Source organism: Sphaeramia orbicularis, chromosome 17 (assembly GCF_902148855.1).
Source record: "Sphaeramia orbicularis chromosome 17, fSphaOr1.1, whole genome shotgun sequence".
In the NCBI taxonomy this organism is placed as follows: domain Eukaryota; kingdom Metazoa; phylum Chordata; class Actinopteri; order Kurtiformes; family Apogonidae; genus Sphaeramia; species Sphaeramia orbicularis.
In genome coordinates this window covers 51487369-51497132 of record NC_043973.1, presented here as the reverse complement: position 1 = coordinate 51497132, position 9764 = coordinate 51487369, and the positions used below count along the sequence as shown (strand labels likewise).

At 35.4% G+C, this 9764-nt stretch overlaps 1 protein-coding gene across 1 annotated transcript in view; it reads right to left on the bottom strand.

Annotated features, from left to right (window-relative positions):
• Positions 1-569: 569 nt before the first annotated feature.
• Positions 570-9764, bottom strand: part of LOC115437428 (cadherin-18-like) — a 46025-nt gene continuing 36830 nt past the window's right edge. The window contains exon 3 of the mRNA XM_030160650.1: positions 570-758. Within this exon, the coding sequence (XP_030016510.1) occupies positions 570-758 (189 nt within the window). The remainder of the gene's footprint in view (positions 759-9764) is intronic.

Sequence of the window (9764 nt, the reverse complement as noted above, 5' to 3'; positions counted from 1 at the left end):
CTCAGAAACAGGGTTGAAGATGGACCTGTGGAGTTGAATGAATGAAGAATTCAGACCCAAGCAGAGCATTTACAGTTTATGGAGACCACAGGGAAATGTTGGAAAATGAAGAATTCCATTTAAAAAAGCAAAATATCACTGCTTTAAAACTCAGCCCTAAAAAAATGGTCTCCCAAAGCAAAAACACCAGTTGTTTTTTGCAGATTTCAACTCAGTGTTCATTTTGTGTATGAATAAACACTTTGAGGTTCGAATCCTGCTCGATCTCTGAGTTTGTCTTTGACTCTGTGTGACCGTTACTCGACGCAGTTCCGCTACATAAACAGGAGTATAGAGACATAAATTCAACTTCCAGATTACAGTTGTGGAAGAACGTCAAAGAGACCAGAGATGTCTTCAATCTGCAGCCTTAACATTTCCACAACACACCCACTCTGCTCTGAGGAACAGCAACAGAATCAGGTCCGTTCATGGCGTTTTTCTGCAGGACGTATTCCAGTCAAAAACCTGAGGAGTTCATTGGAAGTTCCTCAGTTCTCGTGGGTATCACAGTGAAAACTCTGAAGTTCTCAGGTATTTGCAGCAGCGAGGATGATCTCCACGCCTGTGTCTTCACTGTGTACCACCCACAAACAGAAGCCAATGTTCTCCTTCCGCTGCCAAGACACGGCGTTGGAGGAATTTATGGAAGTGAACTGAGGTTTATTACTGTACGTACGTAGGTGAGCCTCGTGATAGCGCTGTTTGTGTGTGAGCGGCTTTAAAATATCAGGGACAGGGTTCAATCCAATATGTGGGCAGGTAATGTACAAATACTGCAGCTCCTTCTGTACTTTATTTACAGACCCAGGTGTAGGGCTCTGTGTGTTTACATTCACATGTTCTATAGACTAGAGGTTGAACATGTGCAGGTCATGGTGGATTTACTGGTTTTGCTCTTGCAGAACATAAGGTGGGCCAAAGGTTTCAGCAGTGACACAAACGGACTCAAAACCCTTAAAAATGGAAGGAAAAAAATCAATTAAAAAAAGCCAAGATCAGTTTCTGAGCCCATAAAGAGGCCAAATAAACAGAAATTAACTCCAACTAATTTAACCCATAAAGACCCAGGGGTACTTTTGTGTCAGTTAAAGAATTTCTCTGTATTTAACCTTTATGAAGTGATTCATCAGCATTTATTGTAACATTATCCTCTGTATTTTGTGTTTTTTCAGCAAAAATCAAATATTTTCCTATATTTAATTCACTAATCATGTAGATGTTCATAAAAGCTCACATTAAAGTTGAGGGTTATTATATAAAAACAGAGAAAACTGAAGAAAAAAGTGACTTTTTCTGAAAAATATACCATTAACTGAACATTAACCCACTGTCATTGATCCAACTTCATGGGTTTTACTGGTGAATCAATGTTGTAGAAGATGATGGTGTTTCCGTGGTAACTACGGACCCTCTGAACGTCCAGCTTTATATATACAGTATATGATATGATATGATGTTCTTTTGTATAGCAGTTTCAATAAAAGGCAGCAGGGTAAAAAACAATATAGTTAAAATTAAGATAAAATACAATATGTATATATGCAGATTTACATGTGTACATATTATGTACATGACTGATGGTTTTTATGTCTGTATCTTTATTCAGTAACTTTATTCTGTTGCTGCCTTGACCAGTGAATTTCCCCATTGTGGGATTAATAAATCTAATCTAATCTATAAAATACAACCAGTTTTTCTGTAGTTTTCGTTGGTTTCTGGAGGTTTATTCTATATCTAGACTGACATTATTGCAATATTTAGATAATGTGTAGCTGAAGTAAACACTAGTACACACATCTGGGACTCTGCAGTGTTTCTTTTAATTAACTACGCTGTGGTTTAATGGGTCCCAACGGAGTTTTATAATCTCCAACGTAACTCTGAAGCATCTGTGTAAATCAGACTTGTGCTGATCCAGCAGCTCACAGAGTTACGGCACTTCTGCTCTGTATGAAGTCGTCATTTTATGTCATTATTTCTTCAGCAGCAAAATAACAGTTTTAATGTGGACTGAGAGTGAACAGGGTGAGCAGACCCCAGAATATGGATGAAACCTGACACAGCTGATATTTATGTCTGTAATGACACCATTTCTACAAATATTCACAATTTTGGGAAATTTTGTTTTTGGATTTTTGACATATTATTGAAATTTAAAAAAAAAAATGTGCCTTTACTTATAATGGTCCATATTTTGTTGGTTTATAACATGTAAATGGTTACAGATATTAATGTAGTTACTACTGAGCATTGATAGACGTCATATATGCACTTTAATTTAGGTTCATGACCTTTGACCTTGAAGGGTCAAACTCGAGGTCTACTACTTTTCTAAATAACATTTAGTCAGAATATAACTTTACTTCAAACTCGACTACTTGAAAGTCACAAGAAAAAGTGTCTTTTTTAGTAAAATCTCTCATTAACTGAACATAAACCCAGTGTGTCCATCCACTGTCATTGATCCAACTCCATGGGTTTTACTGATGAATCAATGTTGTAGAATATGACGGTGTTTCCATGGTAATTACAGAGCCTCTAAACGTCCAAATGGGTCATATCTGATGACCAGGAAAAGAGGAATAACTGTATTTTACACCAATTATTCACATGTATTGATAGAATTAGTGGATCAACAGGTATTAAAGAGTTTAGATCAGTAGATGCTTTTGGATGTTTGGGTCTTTATAGGTTAAAAAAACAAGTCAAACTTATGGAGTCGGCCTTGAGAGCTCTCAGTTTGGACTTAAAAGTTCTCTGTTAGTTAGAAAACAGGCAGAATATTTGAGTATAAAGCAGCTGAAACCCTTGGCACCACGACGGTCACAGTTACAGCACTGTGCACTTTTATTTACGACGTGTAGGTACATAACTCACCTCAACAAAGGCTGAAAAAGCCATTTTAGTAAAAAGGTCATTTGGTTTCATTGTGAGTTAATGGGCCAAAATGATCTCACACTTCAGCTATTAAGGAACTCTGCCAGGAATTCAGAACATCGTTTTTGTCCAATTGTAAATCATGATGGTAGAAATAATGGCCCCTGGGACAGAGGACCCTCAGAGTGGTGCAGAAGGAGCGGTTTTTATTCCTCCATGAATAACGCATTGAGGCCTCCCCACTTTCACCGAGGCCTTATCATTCCACCTTAAACACCCACGCACATGTTGGGACTGAATGGCTGTTGATGCAGGTTGTTGAAAATGAATCCCACCTCATTTAAGCGTCGTATTAAGTCAACCCTGAGCCTGTTCCACTCATCAGCGTCTGGTGTTTATCTCATTTTCTCCATAAATATTTCTTTTAACTGTCAGACTACATGTGGATTAATGGTTTTTAGACACAGTTTTGATTTAATTCTGACCTTAAAAGAAGAGGCGTCTCATGTCTCTATTGAACTAAACACAAAAATGGTGTAAAATATCAAACAAGTACTCGTTATGTAAAGGTGCTATCCTTTATATTTTGGGTTTCTATTGTACTGATAACTCAGTTAAATACTTCTCTAAGTTTGTTACATTTAAGTACCTTGCCAAACAGTGAGGAAGTTTTAGGAGTAAAAACAAGTTCAACCTATGACAGAAAAACATATACTATATGTATAAAAAAAGTATGTGGACACGTTGAATTCAGGTGTTTCTTTTCTAACAGGGGTCTGGGATACAAAACAATAATGACATAATATAGTTTTATATTGGGATAAATATCATTGCATGGGGTAGTTTTGTTTAAATTATCATATTTGCTTTCAAAATGCCTCAGAGATGGTTTTTATTTAATTTCTCTAAACATGGATCTTTTTTTAGCCATGACCATGATTTTAAATGTTCTTCCTCTAAATTTCTACAATATTTTTCATGCTCTGACTGTAAATAATAACTTTCTCCCACAACAAACCATCTACTTTCTTCACATTTCACTGAGGAAGAAAAATCTCCAATTAAACTTTAGGGAAATATTGATGTTTATAAACTATATGGACATAAATGTTGGGACACATCATGTCTACAGCTGTAAGATGTCCTGTTCATGGTGATTTGAGAGAAAAACATCAACAACATTTTTCTTTTTTTCTTACATACAAAGACCCCAGAGCTACTTTTGAGGCACTTTCCACATAAATTTCTCTCTATATTTAACATTAAGTGATTTATCACCATTCATTATAGTATTTTTTTTTTTTTATTGTGTGCTTATTCTGTGAAAATCTGGTATTTAGCTATATTTTATTCACTGATCATAAAAGAAGAATCTTTATTTTGTCAGGAGTAGTTTTTCACACACGTAAACATGCGCCATCACCAAAATTTGTCCTCTGCCTATAACCCACCAGTAGATGCGTCACACACACTGCATACTAAGAGCAGTGGGCTTGCCGTATCAGGCACCCGGGGAGCAAATGAGGGGGTGAAGTACCTTGCTTGAGGGCACATCAGCCATAGATGTCCATAACAGCTCAGTTTAAAGTTAGGGGTCTTTTTCAGCCAAGATATCAATAACTGAATCTGAAAGAAAGGATGAAAAATCTCCCATTAAACTTTAAGGAAATACTGATGTTTATAAACTATATGGACATAAATATTGGGACACATCATGTCTACAGCTGAAAGTTGTCTTGTTTATGAGGGTTTGAGACAAAAACATTGATATTTCTTTAAAGTTTAATGGTAGATTTTTAATATTTATCCCAATATAAAACTATATTCTGACATTAGTCATTATTGTTTTGTATCCCAGGCCCCTGTTAGAAAAGAAACACCTGAATTCAACGTGTCCACATACTTTTGTCCATATACTGTATTTTATATTTCGGTTTTTTCATCGTACAGTTAGAATTAATGTGGTTTTAAAATGAAAACACTGGGTCATGTGGACATTCCTGCTGTTTCTGACAAATGAGCAGATCTGAGCTGAGCTGGTATTTATGGTGAATAACCTCTGACAGAGCGACGCAGGACCTTAATCACTCTGTACATTGTCCCAGTTATTTCCCAGCATGCACTGTTTCCTCTAGAATTATCATAGCAGCGGGGGGAAATGAAAGGAGGGGCCTGGTCGACTACAGTATTGACTGAATTAAATAGGTAAAAAAAAATTAAAAAGTTGTTGATCTGATCTAATGGTTGTAGTTTATTTCCAATTTAGCAACTGTTTGTAAAATTTTGGGATGTTTTTTGGATGGAGACACATGTTTAATTTTCAGTTTAAGATATATTTTGCAGGAAAAAGTCACATTTTCTTCAATTTTCTCTGTTTTGATATAATAACCTTTGAATTTACTCTGAGTTTTAATGAACATCCACACGATCAGTGAATTAAATATAGGAAAATACATGATTTATTCATCATGTTTTGCATCTGTGTTGTATTTTTGTTTATTTATTCCCCCTATTTGGACCTAAAAAAATAAAGAAATCCTGATTATTAACCCATAAAGACTCAGTGCTACTTTTGTGGCAGATTCCATATGATTTTTTTCCTCTAAATTTACCCTTTCTGAAGTGATTTATCACCATTTACTGTGATATTATCCTCAGTGTTTTGCATTGTTTCAGTGAAAATCATGTATTTTGATATATTTAATTCACTGATCATGTAAATGTTAATAACTCTGATTATAGTTGAGGGTTATTATATCAGAAACAGAGGAAACTGAAGATATGTGACTTTTTCAACTATATCTATCATTAACTGAACAGAAAACAAGGAACTCCATCCACTGTCATTGATCCAACTCCATGGGTTTTACTGGTGAATCAATGTTGTAGAAAATTACGGTGTTTCCACGGTAACTATGGAGCCTCTGAATGTCCAAATGGGTCATATGTGATGACCATGAAAAGATGAATGACTGTATTTTACACCAAATATTTGCATGTATTGATAGGATTAGTGGATCAGCAGGTATTAAACAGTTTAGATCAGTAGAAGACTTTGGATGTTGGTGGATGTTTGGGTCTTTATGGGTTAAAATATTATAATTTGTAAGGTTTTTCAGGTCTTTGAGCCAAAATTCAATCATATAAATTTTGCAATTAGCAACCTTTAATTTTTCAAAATAGACAAATATCAGTGAATTAAATAAAGGAAAGCATTTGACTTGGAAAAAATATAAAATGCAGAGGGTAATACTGGAAGAAATGGTGGTTAATCACTTTAGAAAAAGGCAAATGAATCATTAAATGTAATGCATTACCGTAGTGATGGACCGTTACTTAAACCCTGTACCTGATTCAAGGATTCAGCGAAGTCTGACAATAATAAAATGTAAATGAAGTCTTTCTGTGAAATGCATGTGCGGCGTCTGTTTCGAAGTCCCACTCGTAAACACAGATGCGAACACCTCCAGACCTCGGCGGACCGCTGGTGAGGCTGAAGGTTCATAAAAATTGCACAACACGAGTGGCTTCAATTATTCCAATTTACCCTGGTGGAGTTGAAACATGCTGAATTAAACATTATCTTTGATGTGAGCTTCGGCAGCTGAGGTGGGTGTCACGCTGCGTTATGATGAGATGACCGACACGGTTTGTTGACGCTAAATAATGCCCAAATGTTCCTCCATCCTTTAGCGCTCATTGTTTCCCCACAACATGCTTTTTGTATGAAACCTCTGTTTAACCCTTTAACGACTGCAGTCTTACCGGCGCTGCATTTGGCACTTTACAGTAATCAGATTACTGGAACTCCTGAACTGTTTGTACTACTCACTAAATTCAAACACCATCAGAAAGCTGAGATCCCGAGCTTTTCAACACTTTATAACACTTTACGGCAGCAATGTGGGACTGTAGTAAAAGTAGTAAGGAACTGTTTCACACAGGCTAAAAAACACCTGGAAATAACAAAAAATATGAACCATAATATGGAAACTGAATGTTCAAGAGCAAAAAACATGTTTGAGTGGATGTACAATAGATGAAAGTGGGTCAGGTCAAGCAGTTATGGAGTTACAGTTTTGCTGTTCAGTGGGCTGTAACTCTTAAACTAAAAAACCTACAACATTCTGTTCCATCGCTTACAACTTGTACAAAATGCAGCTGCCCGTTTCTTGACCAACTCCTCCAGATTCAACCACATCAGCCCCATCCTCTCTTCTCTCCACTGGCTCCCAGTCCGCCATCGCATTGATTTTTAAAATGTTAATGTTTGTTTTGAAAACTTTAAATGGTCTAGCTCCTCCCTATTTATCTGAGATTTGAACAGTTGACCGCCCCAGCAGAGCCCTCCCATCGTCCTCTCAGATGGGTTGTCCCCAGGTCCTGGTAGAAACAGTGGGCTGATCGTTCATTTGCTGTTGCTGCACCAAAACTGTGGAACTCATTGCCTCCTGACTTGTGAGTCCTCACTGACCTGTCCCTGTTCAAGTCCAGGTTAAAGACTCGCCTGTTTAGACTGGCTTTGAACCCTTAGCACTGAGACACTGTTAGGTTTGAATCTGTGCTCTCTTGTATCACTGTGTGTTGTGTCCTATTGCTTTATGCATATTTATGGTACTTGATTCACCTGTTTCTATCTTATAATTTAATCATGCTTTTAGATGTAAAGCACTTTGGGCTTCTGCATGTTGTTGTAAAGTGCTGTATAAATAAACTTTGATTTGATTTTGATTTGATATTATACATGTTTCTGTAGGTATTAGTAAGTACTTTAACCTGGTAAAGGGGGTGATTTGCCCAACTTCATTTTTTAATGTGAAAATTTGAAAAAAATGCTCGATGAATAAATAATAGTAACAAATAACATAAAAACAGGTTACTTTTCATTTTTTGACAAAGTAATAGTAATGTGAGAATGTGGTAAAAAGTCAGTTTCCGACAGGTGTCAATAAATTTGAAACGTACTTTTGTTCTATCGGTTGTAACTTTTTTCTACTGAATCACTTGAAAATTGGGAAAAAGTTAAAAAAAAAAAAAAAAAAAAAAGAGATTCTAAGCTAAAAAAAATGAGTCTTGATTTTTATCATACATGTTCACTTCTACTTAACCTGACCCAAGTTTATTTCTGCAATCTCAAATAGTTTGTTATGGACATTTAGAGTTGTTTCTAATAATAAATAAGCTAAATACTTCAAGTTCATTTCTTTCTTTTTTTTGCAAAAACACACTGTTTTAAACATGTATTATTTCTAATGATGATAAATAATGGCCATATATTGAAAATTAAGTTCTTCCAGAAAACAAAGATGGGGAGAAAAAAAAAAAAGACACTGACACTTTCATTGCAAAGAAACCATGAAGACACCTAGGCGGCCTGTTATAATAGCAGTGTTAAAAAGGTTAAAAATAAAGGGAGTGTCTTAGAATACTTAATGTTGAAATGTAATTTAAGAAATGATGAGATGAGTCTACTTGTAATCAAGCTGTGTTTCCAAAATATGGACATGAGCAAAAGTTTGTATTCGATTATTCAACCAAACCTGATAAACATGGAGGACATACAGAAAGTACAGGAGACACTCCACCCCTAGAGGAAAATAAATAAATATATATATATGTATGTATGTATGTATGTATGTGTATATATATAGTCCAACAAGTCCAAGTTCTAATGACCACACATGCGTTTCTTAGTCAAACCTCAACAAAATGAACAAGAACTGGGAGAAAAATTGTAAAATGAACATATTAATCAGCAAAATGGGAAAAAAAAACTAATACAATAATGAAACAATCAACAAAATGATCAAAAATAATAAACAAAATGAACAGAATGATCAATGAAACAGATAAAATAATCAACCAAATGAGCAAAAAGGAACCAAATAATGATCAAAATGAACAAAAAAATCAATAAAACTGAAAGAAATAATCAACAAACTGAACAAAAATGATCAAAATAATGAACAAAATATTCACAAAATGAGTAAAAGAATGAACAAAATGGAACAAAAATTAACAAAATACTCAGGTTTCATTCAACAGCTTCTTCATACTATGACCTCCTTTTGTACTTAACATGTCTTTAACCCTTTTGTTCAGACAATATGAGATTCATGACATTTATTTACAGATGTTTTATATCAGGTTTCATTTAACACATGTCAGATGTTTCTGTTTGTGCTGCTTCATGTCATGGGGTCAAAGGTCACATTAAATAGTAACTTTAACCTTTACAATACATTTAGTTCAGTTTTTGTGTTTTTTTTAAGGCTGTGCACATATTTACAGTATTTTTTAAAGAAAACAAAATGAGAAATAAATATATATGATCATTTGAACCCTGTTAAAGGAGGCCTGAGGCTTTTACGCAGAACTGCAGATTAAAAAAAAGACTTTTTCTCACTATAACCAGAGGACATTTACATCCATCACATTCTCAAATCATCATCATCTTCATGTTCATCATCTTCTTTTCCTTCTTCTCCTTCTCCTTCTTCTTCTCCTCCTCCTCCTCCTTCTCCTTTTCTTCTTCTTTTTCTCCTCCTTCTTTTCTCCTTCTTCTTCTCCTTCTCTCCTCCTTCGTCTCTTCTTCTCTTCTTCTCCTTCTTCTCCTTTTCGTCTTCTTCTCCTTCTTCTTTTCTCATTCTTCTTCTCCTCCTTCTCCTTCTTTTCTTCTTCTTCTTCTTCTTCTCCTTCTTCTCTTCTTCTCCTCCTTCTCCTTCTCCTTCCTCTCCTTTTCTTCTTCTCTTCTTCTCCTTCTTCTTTTCTCCATCTTCTTCTCTTCTTGTCTTCTCCTTCTTTTCTCTATCTTCTTCTTCTCCTCCTTCTTCATCTTCTTCTTC